The 21,096-nt window shown below is 44.9% G+C and overlaps 1 protein-coding gene across 1 annotated transcript in view; it reads right to left on the bottom strand.

The window, feature by feature from the left end:
• stx1b (syntaxin 1B) overlaps positions 1-19,263 on the bottom strand; it is a 45,556-nt gene extending 26,293 nt beyond the window's left edge. The window contains exon 1 of the mRNA XM_039825258.1: positions 18,716-19,263. Within this exon, the coding sequence (XP_039681192.1) occupies positions 18,716-18,745 (30 nt within the window). The 5' untranslated portion in view covers positions 18,746-19,263. The remainder of the gene's footprint in view (positions 1-18,715) is intronic.
• Positions 19,264-21,096: the final 1,833 nt, after the last annotated feature.

Below are 21,096 nucleotides of genomic sequence, written 5' to 3'. Positions count from 1 at the left end.
CTGACTGTGTGTGTGTGTGTGTGTGTGTGTGTGTGTGTGTGTGTGTGTGTGTGTGTGTGTGTGTGTGTGTGACATTGCCAGAGGTCAGAAATTTCCACAGTCTCATCCTGGGAAAACATGGTACATAAGCCAAATAGATAGCACTTGGAAGCGAACAGAGACCCCCGTTTTCAAGTGGACCAGAGTTCGAAAGAGCTTTCCTACAATCCCAAACACACTCAAACTGCTCAGATGTGAAAGCAACCTTAGTGTCTAAAAAGACATAACTGGGTCCAAATGGATTATCTGAAGGTCTAACGGGGGGAAACTGGGACGAACTAAAGTCTAAGATGGTCTATCAGCATGTAATAAGGTAGTCTTGCATTGCCAGACCTTCTTCCACAGCGCTGAGGAGGAAGTTCTGGCGAGTCCACACAGCATTCCTGGATGGGAGATAAACGTGCTCTGGTTTATCATCGGCGGTGGTTTATCGGCGGCACCGGAGCAGTCCCCTAAATGAATCGTCTTTCGAAATAGACTACAGAGGGTCCAACAGGATTAACTGGGTCTAAACTAAGTCTAACAGGGTCTATCAGCATCCAATAACTGACAGGTCTGAGATCAAAGATAACAAGAGCCTCAAAGCATCAGGTTTTAAGTATCTGAGACAGGATCTATCAGTGTCTCACAGGGTCTAACATGGGTCTTTTGGGGTCTTACTGGATCCAGCTGGTTCTAACAGGACCCAACAAGGGTTTAACTGGGTCTATAACATCTATAGGCCTAATGTTTCGCATAAAAAATATTCACACCGGCAGCGATGCAAACTTTCGACTGTTTTCAATAAACGTTTGGGATATTCGTCGGTGGGACAGTTTGAGTTCCTTCTGGAGATGGTGCTGAAGAGAGAAAGTGACGGGAGATGCTGTGTGAGCAGAGGAGAGGTAATGTTAAACGCCAGAGCAGGGGGAATGAGAGGGGGAAAAAACACCAGCGCAGGGAAGGAGGGGGAACCGCCAGAGGCAGGGGGATGAGAGGGAGAAACACCAGAGCAGGGGAAATGAGAGGGGAAAGCCAGAGCAGGGGGAATGAGAGGGGAAACACCAGAGCAGGGGAATCAGGCGGGAAACACCAGAGCAGGGGAATGAGAGGGGAAACACCAGAGCAGGGGGAATGAGAGGGGAAACCGCAGAGGGGGAATGAGAGGGGAAACACCAGAGCAGGGGGAATGAGAGGGGAAACACCAGATAATGGGGGAATGAGAGGGGGAACACACCAGAGCAGGGGGAATGAGAGGGGGAAACACCAGATAATGGGGAATGAGAGGGGAAACACCAGATAATGGGGGAATGAGAGGGGGAAACACCAGAGCAGGGGGAATGAGAGGGGCAAACGTAGCAGTGTGAATGTAGCCTGAATGTTTCTGACTGTTCTAATAAAGGTCTCCGAGCGGTCTAACTGGGTTTATCAGGGTCCCTGTGAGTCTTTGTGTGACATGAACACAACTGTGACCCTGTGAACTCCTTCAGTGTATCTATACTTCTGCCGCTGAGCATCATGGGAAACACCGGGACAGTGAACGCGTCTGCTCTCAGCTGATAAGCTCCGTAACAAAGAGCCAATCACACAACACCGCCCCACGTCCTCCGGGAAAACACACATCACCTGCACTGTGTCAGAGGTTTAATCACTGACGGCGAGAAGCAGGGGCTGATGGGAAATATCCGTCCTGTCTGCCATGTTGACTCAAAGAATATAAGTTAAAGCGCGTTATTCATCGCACCTTTGAACGCATCATTACTGGATGTTTGTAGTTCCGTTTAGTTGAACTACGACAGATTTAGACTAAAGTCTTTATTTATCCTCCAACGCAGTGAGAGGCGTTCTTGTTACTTATTACCAGTCTGGATAATGGAAGTACATCTCCAGGATAAATCCTTCCACTCTCCGTTCTCAAACTCCGCTCTCTTCAGGAAACAACCACAAACTTTGAGCTAGCGAGCTACACGCTGAAGATATCAAGTTTAGAAGAAACTTTGGATGGGGAAAAAACACAGACCTGCTCGGTTCTTTCTGGGAATGATTGTAGAGATTAACAAAAAATATGTTTAGGGCATATCCTCTCTAACTGGGAGGTTTTATAAAGAATATGTTTAGGGCATATCCTCTCTAACTGGGACGTTTTATAATGAATATGTTTAGGGCATATCCTCTCTAACTGGGAGGTTTTATAAAGAATATGTTTAGGGCATATCCTCTCTAACTGGGACGTTTTATAATGAATATGTTTAGGGCATATCCTCTCTAACTGGGACGTTTTATAATGAATATGTTTAGGGCATATCCTCTCTAACTGGGACGTTTTATAAAGAATATGTTTAGGGCATATCCTCTCTAACTGGGAGGTTTTATAATGAATATGTTTAGGGCATATCCTCTCTAACTGGGAGGTTTTATAAAGAATATGTTTAGGGCATATCCTCTCTAACTGGGACGTTTTATAAAGAATATGTTTAGGGCATATCCTCTCTAACTGGGACGTTTTATAATGAATATGTTTAGGGCATATCCTCTCTAACTGGGACGTTTTATAAAGAATATGTTTAGGGCATATCCTCTCTAACTGGGACGTTTTATAAAGAATATGTTTAGGGCATATCCTCTCTAACTGGGACGTTTTGGGACTGATTGGTGGGATTGCTGTGGATGAAGTTAACTTTGGCGTTTTCTTCTGCGGGGTGCAAATAACCAGTTCCTTCCTGAGACTATTTAGCAGAGACACCGTTACTGCGTCCGGAGCTTAGCACCGCCCAAGATGATTGGGATTGGTTAAAAGAAATGCAAACAACCCAGACACACAAACGCACGGACACGTATGCACACACCCAGGCACACACACACACACACACACACACACACACACACACACACACACACACACACACACACACACACACACACACACACACACAAACACTGTAACTTTGTATGTTAAACGTGTAAAGTGAGAACAGATATGTACGTGTGTTTATGTAGAAGGTGAGAGAGAGAGAAAGAGAGAGGGACAGAGAGAGAGGGAGAGGGACAGAGAGAGAGAGAGAAGACAGAGAGAATGTGTAGAGAGAGAGAAAGAGGGACAGAGAGAGAGGGAGAGGACAGAGAGAGAGAGAGAGAGACAGAGAGAGAGAGTGTAGAGAGAGATGATGAGGAAGAGAAGATGGAGGAGAGGGGGATGGGTGATTATAGAGAAGAGTAATAGCAGGCTGGGGGAGGGGAGAGAGCTGTGTGCAGATATATATATATATATATATATATATATATATATATATATATATATATATATATATATATATATATAGTATGTACAGTACATGGTACACGGTTCATGAGATATTTCAATGACAGACTACACACACACACACACACACACACACACACACACACACACAGCTTCCCGATTTATTAGATAGATTTTCATCCAAACGTGTCACCTGTTTTTGTGAAATAGGTCAATTGTGTGATTTGTTTGTATCCAATGAGTTTCATTTTAAATTAGGGGGATGGGGGGTGGATCTAGGTCATGGTTCCAGAAGGGTTATTATGACCCTTATTGGCTCACGTGAGAATATGTCTCGCTGGTTTGTCTCTTCACAGCGTTTCAATTTCCAAAAATCAGGCTTCAACTTGTCAGCTTTCGGGTCAAACGATCTCTTTGCACATTGCTCATTTGGGCCTCACTGTACAGAAAGCTGAGTTTCTTCTGAACATTTTGAGGGGATCAGTTATATACGCAAACCCCCTTAAAAGATGAATTTAAGAAGACATGTTCAAATAGAGAAAATGGTCTCGAGACCACCGAAGGTTAAAGACTTTCGAACCAGCAGAAATATTCAGATGAAGTTACTGAATCAGCTAAATGTTGAACAGGAGAACGGTTTAATTCACACTGTGGGTGCGTTCATGCGCTCTTCAGAGGCTCGGAGATCTGAGTGTCTGTGTCACATTCGTTCATTCATTCACAGTTTAGCTGAGATTTCATTTGAAGACGGATCTGTGTTTGTTGGCAGGGAGCGGTCACACAGAGCACAGATGGACTCTGGGTAGAGCCAAAGATCCCGGTGGATTGTGGGTAACACGGATTCGCTGCTGGCTATGACACACACACACACACACACACACACACACACACACACACACACACACACACACACACACACACACACACACACAGAAACACACTTTCACTATTCTGACACCTGAGGTCAACCAACTGATTTAAAGTCTGCATGACAGGCGGGGGGGAGACAACCAGAGAGAGAGAAAAAGAGAGTGAGAGAGAGAGAGCGAGAGGGGATGAGAGAGAGAGAGGATGATCTTTCCATTACCGCGCCCCATAAAAGCCTCCTTTCTTTCCTTTCTTTCCTTCTGTCTATTTATTTCCTCAGTTTGTCCCTCTGGCATCTCCTCAGCAAAGAAAAATGGTGTGTGTGTGTGTGTGTGTGTGTGTGTGTGTGTGTGTGTGTGTGTGTATAATGTGTGTGTGTGTGTGTGTTGTGTGTATGCGCGTGCGTGCATGTCTATGTCTGTGTGTGTTGTTTGCGCGTCGCGTGCGTGCGTGTGTGTGTGTCTGTGTCTGTGTGTGTGTGTGTGTGTGCGTGCGTGCGTGCGTGCGTGTCTGTGTCTGTGTGTGTGTGTGTGTGCGTGCGTGCATGTCTATGTCTGTGTGTGTGTGTGTGCGTGCGTGCGTGTGTGTGTGTGCGCGCGTCTATGTCTCTGTGCGTGCGTGCATGCGTGCATGTGGGATGCAATTTTTTAATTGAAAGACATTAATAAGACAATTAAGACATAAGTAACATTTTCTTGAGGAAGGACGCCAAACACACACACCTATGTCTTCCACAAACCGAGGGGGAACACTGTATTCGTGTGAAAACGCCCCAAAACATCTGTACAATTCCACCAGCAGCATATCTGACAGGGGGTCCATAAAGTATTGATCAGGTATTGATCAGCAACACCGATAATCACGCAGCAGCGCTACACACTCTCCCCCGAGTATGGATGGCTGAACGTGACTAGACTGTGATTTGTTTAATCTGTTTAGCCTCTACGGAGGTAAATACGCTGCAAAATGCAAAGCGCTAGTAGCCTCCTCAGGTTCCTCAGGCAGCAATTTTATATTTTGAGCACAGAGAAATTATATTTTCAAAGTACATACATTACATTTGGAAGAGAAGCTATACACAGACAAACAATTCGAATCCGTGCTCAATCATTTTATTTGCCTGTTTGTTAGTACGGTCTAGAACCAACTCAGAGTAGTTTCCTGTATTTGTTTTAATTAATCTTTTATCCAACCTTTATTTTACCCATTCAGTGTGTTTACATGCACAGCCCATGATTTGGCGGCAAGTGCGTAACTTTGGGTTCAACGTAGGGCTGCATGATATGAGGAAAATATGCGATATGCGATAAGGTTGTTGAATATCATGATAACGATATTTCTTGCAATGGAAAAAACAGATATTAAAGTGTTCTCAGTTCTGCATTTCTGCTAATTCAGTATTCTGCTAAAATAGAAAAAATTGCTTGTTGAATTTAAAAACAAACGAAAGGAAATCATTTCCAACATTATTTTATTGAACAAATTGAACAGTGAATTGTATATAAAAGCCACCACTAAAAAAGAATGACAGTATAATTTTAAACTGTAATTTTCTGATGAGATTTTCTTTCATCTAACACAAAAAAATCGGAGTGTCTTTTGCGATGTGTCGCAGCCTTTCGCATATTTCGTATATTGCACTAGTTTATATATATAAAAAAACGATATATTGTGCAGCCCTACATGCCGGTTCTCCCAACATGAGCGGGGAAGAATGACGGAGTAACTCTACCTCCGGTACAGATGGTGGCGCTCTGCCAACACACAACTGCCGTGTCCTTCCGGTTAAACTATGTCAACATTACACCGACCGGCAGCCACTAAATTAGTCAAATATAACAACTTAAAATTTTATTTGCACACTCTTGTCACAGCGTAGGAAGGCACGGTTCTCCCGCCAGATGACGGACAACTTGTTCAGCTCATCGGCGTAAATGCTGAATGCATTCACCGACAACTTGTTGCATTCACACCGATGTTCTTCTACGTATTTATATATTTTTTGCACATTAACTCCTTCCACATTTTTCAACATAGAAACTTCATTCAAACATCAAAACGTTCAGCACAATTAGGACATTTATGCTTTCATACAACATTTCTATAACTTTCATAATTTCCAAAATATTCAATGTTTTTCATTGGGAATTTTCCCCATTCAAGTGAATGGACGGAATTTTGAAATTTGACAAATTCATACATTTTCAAACTGCTATCTACTCATTCATTCATTCACAGAGAAACACCATTCACACTTTAAACTGTTCCACCTCTTTCATACGTTCTGGGTAGCATCGGCCTTTCAGCATTCAGCATTCACACCGCCATTTCTTCAGAATTGGTTCTTAGTGTGGACGGGCCTTAAAACTCTGAATAGAGTTTAATCCAAGTTCAGATACTTTTCACACAGACCGGAGGACTTTCTTCTTCTTCTTCTTTAACAGTGTTCAGACTTGTCTACATTCAGGAAGTGTCTTTCTCATGTATGGAAACCTTTTCTATAATATATTACACAGACTTGCAGTTAGTCAGATTGTGTATTTATGTGTTTAATTCCAACTTAAGCCAAGGTGGGTTGTGTGTTTTTTTGTTGTTTCTTTTGCTTCTGTGTATAATTTGTTGTGCTCTGTCACTTTGTTTTTCTTCTGTCTTTTCCCAGGTTTAAAATCTAAACTGTACAAAATGTCAAAACCTTTCAATAAAAATACATTTTTCAAATAAAAAAAATTTAAATAATAGTAGTTTAGGCGATTATTTTTCTGTCGACCGACTAAACGATTAGTGGACTAAGCGTTAGACTCATCCTGCACAACAGTGGTGTAGTCTACGTGATACGCAGGTATACGCAGTATACCCACTAAGAAAGCTCCAGGATTTCCATATACCCACTTAAAAATGCCCAATGACACGTAACAACATACTTTCCATTATATTTTTGATATATTTTGAATTGTCATCTGTGTTCTTTTTCTTCGCATAAGCCAAATAAAGGTATTTCCACCGTAAACTGGTGCATAAAAGTGTATCCGAATACAGGAAATGAAGTCTTTTGGCACTTTTCCATTATATGGTACCGGCTCGACTCGCCTCGACTCTACTCGCCTTTTTTGGTTTTCCATTACGAAAAAAAGTACCTGGTACCTGCTAACAGATACTTTTTTTTAGTACCACCTCAGTCGAGGTTCCAAGCGAGCTGAGGCGAGCCGAAACGGTGACGTGAAAACCTACAGGCTGCTGACTGGTCGGAAAGAATCGTCACTGATCACTGCATTGCTAGCGAGAGATGGAATTTTTAAATAGTTTAGCCAGCCGTGTTTTTTTGCTGCCGGAGGCTCCACGCAGAGCTTTCTCCGTAGCATACAAGTGGCCTGATGTTTATACTTGTGCGCTGGTGTGTACATGTGTGATGTGTGTGTGTGGGGAGATGGTGAGCGAGGGAGAAGTGAGAGAGTGCCGGCGATTATCTCCGCAGCGAGTAGCGACTCTAGAGTCATATATATGTGAGAGAAACAAAATGTCTCCCCTGTTCTTTCTGACCACGGTGGGAAATCTGGAGCAGTAAACGTTAACTATCTCTTTGATATCATGTTGTTTACAGAGACGGAGAACCAGGAAATGAGTCGGGGAAAAGCCAACACTACTAAGCCACGCCCACGGTCGCTATGATGACCAGCCACGCTGAGGCGGTATTAAAATCTGCAATGGAAAATGGACGCACAGCGCGTCGAGGCGAGTAGAGTCGAGTCAAGTTGAGCAGGTAACATGTAATGGAAAAACGCCATTAGATGCTCAAAATAGCCCTGGGGGAGGACACCCAGACCCCCCCTCCCCCAAAGGCAGATTCTTGCCCATATATATAGGCCAATATATTTATATACAGTACAGTATACCCACTACAATACATTGTTTTATTTTTTTTATTTTTAGTAGTAGTAGTTTATTTGAACATGTAACAAAATAAAAAAAAATATATATATATATATATATATATATATACATAGATAAAATTAAAATTACAGATAAATAATATATACTGTACTTTTCAGCACAATCTACCAAAATTATTATAAATAATTCAAATAAGAAATTCCCAAATTCCCAACATTAGACTACACCACTGCTCCACAATGCTCAGAGATGAATAATATTTCTTAGCTGTTAATGAGTATATCTGTCAGTGGAGGAGTAATGAGCCTCCTGCAGAGATTAATGAAAACCTCTCGAGTGAAATGGCGTTTTCAGAGACAGAAGAAGAAGAAGGAGAAGGAGAAGAAGGAGAAGTATGAGAAGAAGGAGAGTCTTTGGCGTGACATCGCCATCAGTCAGCGTTTGTTCTTCGGCTGTCTGCTCACATCTCGTCTCCTCTAACCTGCAGCGGTCTGCATGCTTCTACCGGCTCAGATTACACTAAACTAAACCAAAAATAAACTAAATATCTTTACGTCGTTACACAGATGACACTGCGATTTATATCTACAAATATCAGCGACTCTCTCTGTGACTCTGGTCCCCAAACAAACTAATTAAAGATCAAATGTTCCAACATTTTACTTCAGCTAAAGAAGGATGAAATCAAATCATTCCCAAACAAATCTGTTGTTTAAATCAGGTGAGTTATAAGAACCAAACGTCCTTCAGGATCGATTTACTTGGTTCCTGTAACATTCAGCTGTCCTGATTTCACTTCCTGTTCCCCAGAGAGAAGGAACATGTTACTGTGTGTGTGTGTGTGTGCGTGTGTGAGTGTGTGCATGTGTGTGTGCGCGCGCGTGCGTGTGTGTGTGTGTGCGCGCGTGTGTGCGTGTGTGTTGACCCAAATCTGATTTCTCTCATATCTGTGACACAGATCTGATTTTATGAACAGTAAGAATTTAAACCACTTCACACGCACGCACGCACGCACACACACACACACACACACACACACACACACACACACACACACACACACACACACACACACACACACACACACACACACACACACACACACACTAAATATTAGGGGGGGAAATATCCCCCTCACCTATACTTCTTCTTCAGTCATGTCGGCGGCAGACTCAGCACTAAGCAGCCCCGTCATGTTTTTCCCTGAACATCGGAGAGTGAGATAATGGCGGCACGCCGCTCGGCTTCCCGTCAGGAATTATCTGCAGGAATCTATTTAAAGGAAGAGCACGGTCAGGCGGCGCGAGGCGAGGCCAAGTCGGAGCCATCCACCAACCTTTTAATGCCTTCATTCAATTCAATAACGGCCTGTAATCACTTTGGCACAGGACTATCTATACTGCATCTAATACACACATACAGGATCGAATACACACATACATGATCTAACACACACACATACAAGATCTAATACACAAATACCGGATCTAATACACAAATACCAGATCTAATACACACATACAGGATCTAATACACACATACAGGATCGAATACACACATACATGATCTAACACACACATAGAGGATCTAATACACACATACATGATCTAATACACACATACAGGATCTAACACACACACATACAGGATCTAACACACACATACAGGATATAATACACACATACAGGATCTAACACACACATACAGGATCTAATACACACATACATGATCTAACACACACATACAGGATATAATACACACATACATGATCTAACACACACATACAGGATCTAATACACACATACAGGATCTAACACACACACATACAGGATATAATACACACATACAGGATCTAATACAGGACCACTACACATATTTACAGTCAGAGATCTCTGTGCTGCCTCTGTGCTCATGAGCCAGACACAAAACATCCACTCAGTGTCTCTGGATGAGAGCCGTGTAAACAGGGAAACAGGTTCCATACTTTGTGCGGTCAGCGGGGACGGTGCGCGTGGTCGCAACAAAACCGCCCGGTCATTTATACTGATTGTGGTAAAAAGCCAACACATTCTCTCTCCCAACAACTCAAATATGTGTTCAGGGTTAGCATACCCAGGGTGTGTTTTACCGGAGGGGGATGTGTGGGATATCCCCCTTTTTGGTCTGTATATCCTTGCCTCTGCTTATTCCCCCTGCTCTGGTGTTCCCCCCCCCCCTCATTCCCCCTGCTCTGTTGTTTCCCCCTTCTCATTTCCCCCTGCTCTGTGTTTCCCCTCTCATTCCCCCTGCTCTGGTGCCCCCCTCATTCCCCTTGCTCTGGTGTTTCCCCTCTCATTCCCCCTGCTCTGGCGTTCCCTCCCATTCCCCCTGCTCTGGTGTTTCCCCCCTCATTCCCCCTGCTCTGGTGTTTCCCCCTCTCATTCCCCCTGCTCTGGCGTTTCCCCTCTCATTCCCCCTGCTCTGGTGTCTCCCCCTCTCATTCCCCCTGCTCTGGTGTTTCCCCCCCTCATTCCCCCTGCTCTGGTGTTTCCCCTTTCATTCCCCCTGCTCTGGTGTTTCCCGTTTCATTCCCCCTGCTCTGGTGTTTCCCGTTTCATTCCCCCTGCTCTGGCGTTTCCCTCTCTTATCCCCCTGCTCTGGTGTTTCCCCCCTCATTCCCCCTTGCTCTGGTGTTTCCCCTCTCATTCCCCCTGCTCTGGTGTTTCCCTCCTCATTCCCCCCTGCTCTGGTGTTTCCTCTTATTTCCCTGCTCTGGTTTCCTCTTCTCCCTCTCCCTCCAGTGTCCCCTGCTCTGGGCCCCAAAACCGAGACATTTGGAAACACTTCTGACCCGTTTTGGTTTGGAATCTGCGGGGTTGTGTTTCAGTCTCAACGACCGCAAACGGAGACCTTTGGCAACGGCGACACTGACGCCAACGTTTCTCTTCCTGATTGGGTCTTATTGGTCACAACGTCTCATTCTCTGAGACTTAAAGCTACTAACATTACCATGGTAACTACCAGCAGGGGGGCGGAGTCTCCACGCTGCCTCCTGTTTATGTCCAGTATAGCAGAATGATGATGAGATATGAGGTGTTGGGCGTGTTAGTTTAAACAGAGATTAGTTCTTCTACTGGAGATAAAAACACTTGGTGCACCAAGATCACTTTTGGCTCAAAACTTTGGTTGGAAACCAAAACGTAGCGCTGGAGATGTAGGCTGAAGCATGCAAACATGTTCTAGTAGAAACACAACACACAAGCATCCAGGTCTCCTTTAAAAGCGTCTTGATTTCTTGATTCAAGGTCGAGAACAGCTGGTTTCCTGCTGTTTGATCCTGCGATCAGAGGACTGCTCACTCACACCGAGTGACTCACACGACAAACACACGTCGTCCTATCAGACCTGTGACATCATCGTGACATCACGGCCTCGCCAACAGAAACACAGACGGGGACAGAGAGGGCGAAGCAAAGAGACACAAAAACCACACAAACACCCTGATTCATATACTTTTCTTCCCTGATTGGTTCGGCAAAAAAAAGCAAGCTGCCGTCTGATTGGCTGAACGAATGGATTCATGTTCAGAAGGATGAATGAGAAAATGAAATCAGCTGCAGAGGTTCAGAGGGAGAGTCGACGGAGAGGATGTTTGCTGCTTACTGAGCCGTGGAGGGGGGGGAGGGGAACATCTATAATACATGAGCACACACACACACACACACACAGATAAAACAGACAGAGATAAAACACACACAGGAGGACGAAGGCCGGGACGATTTCAGGGCCATTAAACGGAGCTCCTGCCATAAATTTCATGAACAGCCTCCTACTGACCAATCTAACACACACACACACACGCACACACACACACACACACACACACACACACACACACACACACACACACACACACACACACACAGACAGACACACACACAGGATTGTCTTCAATCAGCAGATCGTGCAGGTTCAATACGTAGGTTTAGTGTGTGTGTTTTTATCTTTGTAAATTTCCAACTCCCCCTCTAAACCCTCCAAGGATAATGGTGGTTTGTCCCCCCCACACCAATACGACCCACAGGTGCGGTTCATTCCCCCTAGTGGTGGCAGGAAATCCGTCCTCATATCTAAACCAGCGAAGGTAACGGTGGCGGTTTTAACCACGTGGTTAACATTGTGAAACGGTCCAAGTTTGGTTAGGTTTAGACACCAAAACTACTGAGTTAAGTTAATAAAAAGACGGAGGTTTAATTCAAGTATAAAATAAAACTGTTAGATAAGAAGAGCTTTTCGTTCAGAGTTGGGTGGGAGTTTAGAGCATTGAAAGAGTGCGTTGGTTGACTGGCACGTTAGGTTTTTTAGGTTGATGTTCGTCCACATCTTTAATGTTAATCTCTGGGTGATGGCGTACCATGGGAGTTCTCAAGTTTGTGGTGTTTCCAAAATACTAAACTTTCGCTTTGCAAAGCCTGCATATAGCATGATTCTTATCAAGTTCCGTCTTCATCTCGAAGTTATAAAAGCCGAAATGTGCCCAAACTCTCGCCTTCAGTGAGGATGGAGCAGGTTAAATAATTCTTTCTGTGAGGGTTGCCATTGTTTGCGCCGACTAAACTACTTCTGCTGCACTCGTTCTTCTTTTGATTATAACAAGAGGGCCCAGGCGTATGGGAATGGCGAGCTATACTCATTTCAGGACAATAGTATACACGCCATTACAAAACGAAAACAAAATATAGATTTTTGGAATTATATGAATCGATTTTGAAATCGGTAGAGCTTGAATCGCCTCACGAATGTGAATCTATTTTTTTGCACACCCCTATCAGTCAGCGTCCACTAAACGTTCTGTTTGCTGCTTACAGACTCTTATTATTCTCACTTATTATTCTAAGTGTCTGACAACATTATGGAAAGGATCCCTGGAGAGATAGACCTTTAAAACCTCTTTGAGATTTAACCAGAAACCGTTCTGAGGTTGCTAGCCCACAACCGACCAGACTCCATTTAAAAAAAAACCTCAACCTTTTAGCGTGTATAGAGCCAACATATTGTCACATGTAAATCAGTAAACTATGTGTTTATTTCAACCAAAACTAGAGTTGTGATGGTTGGAAAAGTGGAAAGATGACCCAAAACAGTTTTTCATGGTTTTATTTTGTTTCTGTCAATTTTGAATGAAGATTATTTTACGATGTTAAAATGACTGTTTATTTACATGGAGTCTGGTGGGTTGAAGGTAAATACAAGCTGCACAATTGTCCCATTAACTTACATTGTAGCTTGTTTCTCTGCTGCCGACTGCAGCGATATCTCTCAATACCGGACCAATGTCTAAGACTGTTGTTCCCATCAGTCACTTAGACAAAGAAACATAGGGACATAGGGTTGAATAAAAGGTAGTTACCCTTTAACTTCCTCTTAACATTTATAATAAAATAAATACCTTCCCCTTTTCTGTCTGAATTAAGAACACCCCAGTGTAATCATGAACACTTTCATCTAATTACACACGTTTCCCAAAGTACTGCCCAAGATGATAGAGATGTGTGTTAGTAGAAATGAAGGAAACAGAAACATGGAAGCAGAGAAAAACGTCAGGAAGTGAAAGTGACTCCTGTAAGCCGGCAGCGATGCTGCGTTTGCCCTTGACTTTGGTGAACGATGGCACGCACGCACGCACACACACACGCACACGCACACACACACACACACACACACACACACACACACACAAGCACACGCACGCACGCACACACACACGCACACGCACACACACACACACACATGCGCACACACACACACACACACATGCGCACGCACACACACACACACAGACACATACACACACACACATACGCACACACATACACACAGACACATGCACACACACATATTGCAGAGACACAAACACACACACATACATGTGGACACACCCATACACGCAAACAGAGACACACACACACACACACACACACACACACACACACACACACACGCACACACAGACACACTCATACATACACAGAGACACAATCACACAGATGCACACACAGACACATGCACACACACACACACACACACAGAGAACACACACACACACACACACACACACACACACACAGCTCGGTGAAAGTGTCAGACTGTGATAACACGTTATTTAAAGCGGCGGTGCATAAGACCAACATAACATAACACCGCCCGGAACATGAAGGAGTCCGGGTTAGTTACCAGTTCCTTCCAGAGACTATTCTACAGAGCCGCTGGCGCTGCGTCCGGAGCTTAGCGCCGCCCAAGACGACTGTGATTGGTTTAAAGAAATGCAAACAACCCAGAGTGAAAACATTTTGGACTCTTCATACATTTGTCATAATGTTATAAGGCCAGTTTTTCGACACTTAATACAGTACAGAGGTCACTTAATGAGTTTTGGACAAAAAGCTTTACTTGTTGCCAAAGTAACCGCTGGTGGTGGAATGTAACTAAGTACATTTACTCCAGTACTGTACTTCAGTCCAAATGTTGAGGTACTTGTGGATCTAAATACTTCTTCCAGCGCTGGTTAGCCGTTCAATTCTGATTACAGGAAGTGTTGGACCACAGCAGCTCGGAGTAGCTTTAATTTAAAAGGGTCACAGAGCAGGAAGTCAAGGTGCCTTTCTGTGTTGTGTGTGTGTGTGTGTGTGTGTGTGTGTTCTGGGTAAATAAAGTCAAACAAACAGTCTCCACCCGCCTGCTGCCTCCAGGAGAACAAAACAAACCGCCTGAACCCTTTCTGTTCTGTTTATAGCAACAAGGCCAATCAATATTTATCTGTATTTTTATGACGGAGAACTTATATAAGTTTATGACACAGGTAGTTCAGATTAAGCATTCTCATTGGTTCACAGCCGTGATATAATAACCACATACAACGGCTGTGATTCGAATTCCTTTGCATGATAAGTCTCACTCCGCTAACGTTAGAAGAACAAAAGTGAAAGCTGGTTCGTCTGAACACACTGCCATGACACAGAGCTGGTTCGTCTGAACACACTGCCATGACAGAGCTGGTTCGTATGCACACACTGCCATGGCACAGAACTGGTTCGTCTGAACACACTGCCATGACACAGACCTGGTTCCTCTGAACACACTGCCATGACACAGACCTGGTTCGTCTGAACACACTGCCATGACACAGAGCTGGTTCGTATGCACACACTACCAGGACACAGAGCTGGTTCGTCTGAACACACACCCAGGACACAGAGTTACGTTTGTCTGCACACACTGCCAGGACACAGAACTGGTTGGTCTGCACACACTGCCAGGACACAGAGCTGGTTCGTCTACATTTTTATGACACTTTCTATGTGTTTCTCAATACTTTTAAAATGAATTACACTTTTTTTCGACGTGCGTGCATGCATCAGTTTGTTTTTGTGTGTGTGTGTGTGTGTGTGTGTGTCTGTGTGTGTCTGTCTGTCTGTGTGTCTGTGTGTGTGTGTGTGTGTGTCTGTTTGTCTTTGTGTGTGTGTGTCTGTTTGTCTTTGTGTGTGTGTGTGTGTGTGTGAGACAGATGTCTTTTTTAACTAATCCATAGTATCCATCCTCTTAAGAGTGACTGCTGTCCCTGTTTACCCTCCGCCTCCTTCTGTTCAAATCAATACGACTGAAATATGAGACTTTCCGTAACACTAAACTGTCGTCCAGCTGAGGTTTCAGAAACACAGCGTCATGTAAAACGCTGCTACGCTGTCCACGCTAAAAACAAGATCAGTATCTGCCGTGTTTGGCGCTTGTTTGACGTTCTGCATCACGTGATGACCTTCAGGAAGTGACGTCACGTCTGATTTGAACCCAAACCTCCATCCTTTTCTTCACTCAGTAGTTTTGGTGTCTAAATCTAACCAAACTGGGACCATTTCATGACGTTAACCACGTGTTGAAAACCGCCACCGTTACCTTCTCTGGTTTAGATATGAGGACGTATATGCTGCCACCACTAGAGGGCGCTAGTTTATGAAAGATGGAAACAAGAAGAGAAGGATGGAGGAGAGGCTGAAGGAAGAATGGTGGAGGGTTAGCGGGAAAGGAAGGGACAGAGGATGGAGGGATGGAGGAAAGACGCAGATCAAAGGGAGGAAGATGGAGAGAAATGCACAATGGAAAGAAGAAGGGATGGAGGACAAGAAGAGACACAAGATGGAAATATCAGGGAAGGAAAGGGGGAAGGAAGTGGAGAGAAGACAGAAAGAAGGAGAAACAAAGGGAGGAGAGGATAGAAAGGTTCGTAGAGGGACAAACGAGAGAGGATGGAGTGAAGATGTAAAAAAGAAGGGATGAATGGGTAAAAGAAAAGTGGAATAAGAGATGGAAGAGGGAGAGGGTTGTAGAGGGATGGATGATGGAGGGATGGAAGAAGATGGAGGGAGGCAAGATGGAAAGAAGGAGAAACAAAGAGAGGGACACCAGAAAGGGAGGAGAGGGATGAAGGAAAAGATGGGAGGACAAATAAGAGATGAGGAGAGAGAGAGAGAGAGAGAGAGAGAGAGAGAGAGGGGTGGGTGGGTGGAAGAAGTAAGAATTAAGAGATGGAGGAAAGATGGATGGATGGATGGAAGAAGTAAGAGGGAAAGAAGGAGAAGAGGCAGAGGAAAAGAAGAGACAGAAAATGCAAAAATCCCAAAATTATGGAAGGTAAAAGATACAAGGGAGGAAAGGAGAGAAGGAGGAATAAGGGATGGAAGGAGGAAGATGGAGGGATGAAGGAGTAACAAAGGGGGAGGATACAGAGAGAGAGAGAGAGAGAGAGAGACAGGGATGGATGGGTGGCAGAAATGTGGAATAAGAGATGGAATGGATTGTACCAGGATGGAGGAAAAGAAGAGAGAGAGAAGATTGGAAACAATAAGTGATGGAATGAATGGGAATAAGTGATGAAGGACAGCAGGAAGGAAAGGCGGTAAGGATGAAGGAAGGATGGATAAAGAGAAAGAAGGAGAAGTGATGGAGGGAAACCAGAAAGGGAGGAGAGTAAGGATTGGAGAGGTGGAGAGATGGACAGCAGTGCGGTAAACTCCAGGGGGGGTGCTGAGACTGTCACCTTCTAATGCTAATCACACACACCACACACACACACACACACACACACACACACACACACACACACACACACACACACACACACACACACACACAAAGACACACACAGCTGATTCATTGATTGGATGGATCGATAGATAGATAGATAGATAGATAGATAGATAGATAGATAGATAGATAGATAGATAGAAATGTGTAAAGATTATAAAATGAGTGCACGAGTTTCAGTTTGTCTCTGAGCGAACCCGGTTGAACCCGGGTGGTGGCGGGCGGTGCGTGGAGCTGCTGCAGAGTTTGAGCAGCTGATGTGACACTCTCTCTTTCTCTCCCACCCTAAAAAAGAAAAAAAAATCCCACCACAACCCGCCCAAACCGGCGGCATCAGCTGTTCGCTCAGAAGATGCAGAGCCACACATGCAGTCAGAAAATGGGTGAGGCTTTTGGTACAATGAAGGGACCCCCTCCTTTCCCTTCACCATCAGCCGTACAGAAGCGCGCGAGGAGCGCGGCAGATAAAGCCGCATCCACCGCTCCGCTCCTGATTCATCCATCCAGCCGCGCATCGATCCGCCCGATCATGATGATCCTACACTCACGAGCCTCTCTATTATCAGGGAGGAGGAGGAGGAGGCGCGCGCGGGCTGCAGGATATGCGGCCTCGCGGTATATATATATATATATGAAGAAGAAAAAAATCACTGCATTTTGATCCGAGGCTCATTTAAGCGCCTCTACTCCTCCTCTTTCATCAGGTCATCAAGGCACGCGTGCATGCATGCATGGACATGCACGAGCGAATTAGCACGGATGGATGGGAGCGCTTTTATATTTTTTTATTTCTCCACAGCCTATACCCGATTTTTTTCCCATCATGCATGCAGGCAGCGCTGCACGATGGAGAGAGAGAAACCGGAGCAGGGCCTCTGCGTCTAAACCACGCCGCATCCGCGATTAAAAAGGGCCGGAAAACGGTGGAAATAAACCCGTCAGGGGGAGGGCTGGGGGGGGGGGTGCATCTGTGACCTCCAGCCGGCGTGTGCACCCTCCCCAACAAACCAAACATCCACTCACACTGACAGAAAGACAGAACCATCAACCGAAATGTGTGAGATGGAGCCTCCATTTCATGCAGGCTCCATCTCCATCTCCATCCTCTCAGCTCACACACACGTTTAGGCTACATTTGGTTTTCTGTAGGGCCTATTTATTGTTTATCTCATATTAATGTTGATATGTTTGTTTGTTTGTTTATGTATCCTATATATGCACCTTTCACCATGGCAAAATTCCACACAAGTGTAACTTATTGTAGCAATGAAAGCCTTTTTTTCCCCTGATTCTGACATCGCTCAGTATGCACAGCATGAGAGGCTCAGAGCCGCAGCACTACCTGGCGCTCAGCCTCCTCCGCACACACTCCCGCAAAAAAGCCGCACAAATGCGGGGTTTCTAAGCTAGGATTTTAGCCAAGGTTTTCGCCAGGTTCTAGCCAGGGTTTTATCGACCTGGAAGGGGCAGCCCAAAAGGCCGCGGAGCTGCAAGGGGGGTGTGTGGGGGGGGGGGGACATGGAGGCCTACATTTCTGGCAGATAAAGAGGGAAATGGTTTCGCTTACGCTTCGCAGTTCCGCCGTACGGTCCTTCATGGTGTCGCTGCTGCTGGAACACGGAGAGAATCACAATCGGCCCTGGTCCGTCCGGGGGGAGGAGGGGGGGGGTTTCCAACACCGCGTCCGTGCTCCGGAGATATTAAACCCCCCAAAGAGATTTTTTTTCCCCTGTGTCCTCTTCTTCGTTTTTCACCTTCTTCTTCTTCTTCTTCTTCTTCTTCTTCTTCTTCACTTCCCCCAAGCAGACGGAGAGATGGAGGGAGGAACAGCGCGGTGTGTGACGCTTCTTCTTCTCGGAGGGATATATAAATATATAAATATATATATATATATATTTTATATATATATATATATAAATGTATTTCTCCGGCGCGTTCAAAGTCAAACCCTCTCCTTTCTTCTTGTGCTTGGATCGTGCCTCTCCGCCGCTCTGGCCCCCCGGTGCTGTCGGTGCGGTTCCGCGGCTTTAACTCCTCTTTCCTCCGGCTCGGTGCGGTGCAGTGTGGCCCCGCAGCAGCGCGCAAAGCAGCAGCAGCCCGGCAGGAAACACCGACCGAGAGAGAGAGAGAGAGAGAGAGATAGAGGGAGGGAGAGGGGGGACGGAAAGGGGAAGGGGTGGTACTGATGCTGCAGAAAAAGAGAGAAGAGGGAGGAAGGAGAGGGCGGGCGATGCGGAGGGGAAGGAGCGCCTGTGCGCATGCGTCAACTCCCTCCATTTCTGTGTGTGTGTGTCTATCTGTGTGTGTGTGTGTGTGTCTGTGTGTGTCTATGTGTGTGTGTATGTGTGTGTGTGTGTGTGTGTGTTTCTGTGTGTGTGTGTCGGTGTTGGTGTGTGTTTGTCTCTCTGTGTGTGTGTGTGTGTGTGTGTGTGTGTGTGCGTGCGTGCGTGTCTCTGTGTTGTGTGTGTCTGTATTTGTGAGTCTCTGTATGTGTGTGTGTGTGTGTGTGAGTGTGTGTATGTGTGTGAGTGTGTGTGTGTGTGCGTGCGTGTGTGTCTCTGTATGTGTGTGTCTCTGTATGTGTGTGTGTGTCCGCAGCAGCAGCAGGGAGGTGTGTTTGGTTTCAGGTGAATGAGGGGGTGGGGGGGGGGGACAATCTGTTCATCCTGTCTTTATATGGTCATGGGGAGGGGGAGGGGGGTAAAAATCTGACATGGATATATGTTTACGTAAATTATAAATTAACGTCATTCAGTAATATCTGAAATAATTTTACATTTAAGCTATTTAAAAAAAAAAAAAAAAACCTAGCTGTAAAATAATCTCAACACATCACAGCCTGAAGTGAGCTGTCACTTATTTATTTTTTTTACAAGTATTTTTATTGTTTTTAGAGAAGGTACAATGTACAGTGCAACATTATAAAGTCAATAATACCAAGACACCTTTCTACTGTATTAAACCCATCCCACCCACAACTAACCCTTGTGCCGAGGAAAGGACAGATAAAGAAAGAAAGAAAGAAATAAAAAGAAAAGAAATAACCTTTCTTCTATTACTCATGATAGCAAATAGTATAATCACTGTGCTTTACAGTCCTTAGCAGTCACTAAGAGGGAAGTGGAGTAAGTCTTTCAAAGTAAGCCAGTAAAGGGTCCCAACTTTTGTAGAATTTTCTGGTTGATGCTCTAAGAAAGTACTTGATTATTTTTTCTATTTTTAGAAACATCATAATATCAGAAAGCCATGTGGAGGTTTTTGGTGGTGTAGATGATTTCCATTCCATAAGTATTGTCCGTGTTGCTATTAAGGTTGCAAAAGCAACAACACTATCCTTACTATTGGCCATTACAGAATCACTAGCCTGGCTCCGCCCTCCTATACGTACTTCCGCTCAATTTTCATCTTTCCTTCAGTACTCCATCTGGGTTCGCGGTGTAGTCTTGGGTTTTCTCCGGCCAAATATTTGGCGGTCCAATCAGCAAACAGAGGGAGTGGCTGAGAACGATGACGTTGAGGCCGTGCGCTAGTTTGAGTTGTAGTTCCGTAATGGCAGCGGAGAAAGATGCTGTCTGGCAACGCTGCCGAGTATCCAGAAGTTAAAGCCCGAGCAAGACCAATCTTTGCTGAGTTGTGTTAGTGGCCATGATGTCGTGGCCCTCCTCCCCACAGGGTTCGGGAACAGTTCGATTTTCCAGCTCGCTCCCTTATTGGTGAAGGAGTTGGCTAAGGCTAACGCTAGTGATGCTAAGCCGATAGTTGTTGTTGTCTCTTGTTAGCCTGGTCCTACCAGACAGAACGTAGGAGGGCGCAGCCAGGCTGCCAGGGTGGCTCTGGGCAGATCCAATAGTTTTAAACTTCAACAGAGTACCCGCCTTCAAGGAAATTGACACTTGTCAATGGAGAGTGGCCAGACTCTCTGTACAAATGAAATGGACCAGAGTCTGG

Source organism: Perca fluviatilis, chromosome 15, assembly GCF_010015445.1.
Source record: "Perca fluviatilis chromosome 15, GENO_Pfluv_1.0, whole genome shotgun sequence".
NCBI lineage: Eukaryota > Metazoa > Chordata > Actinopteri > Perciformes > Percidae > Perca > Perca fluviatilis.
The sequence above is the reverse complement of the archived record's forward strand: the minus strand, read 5'-3'. Positions and strand labels throughout refer to the sequence as shown.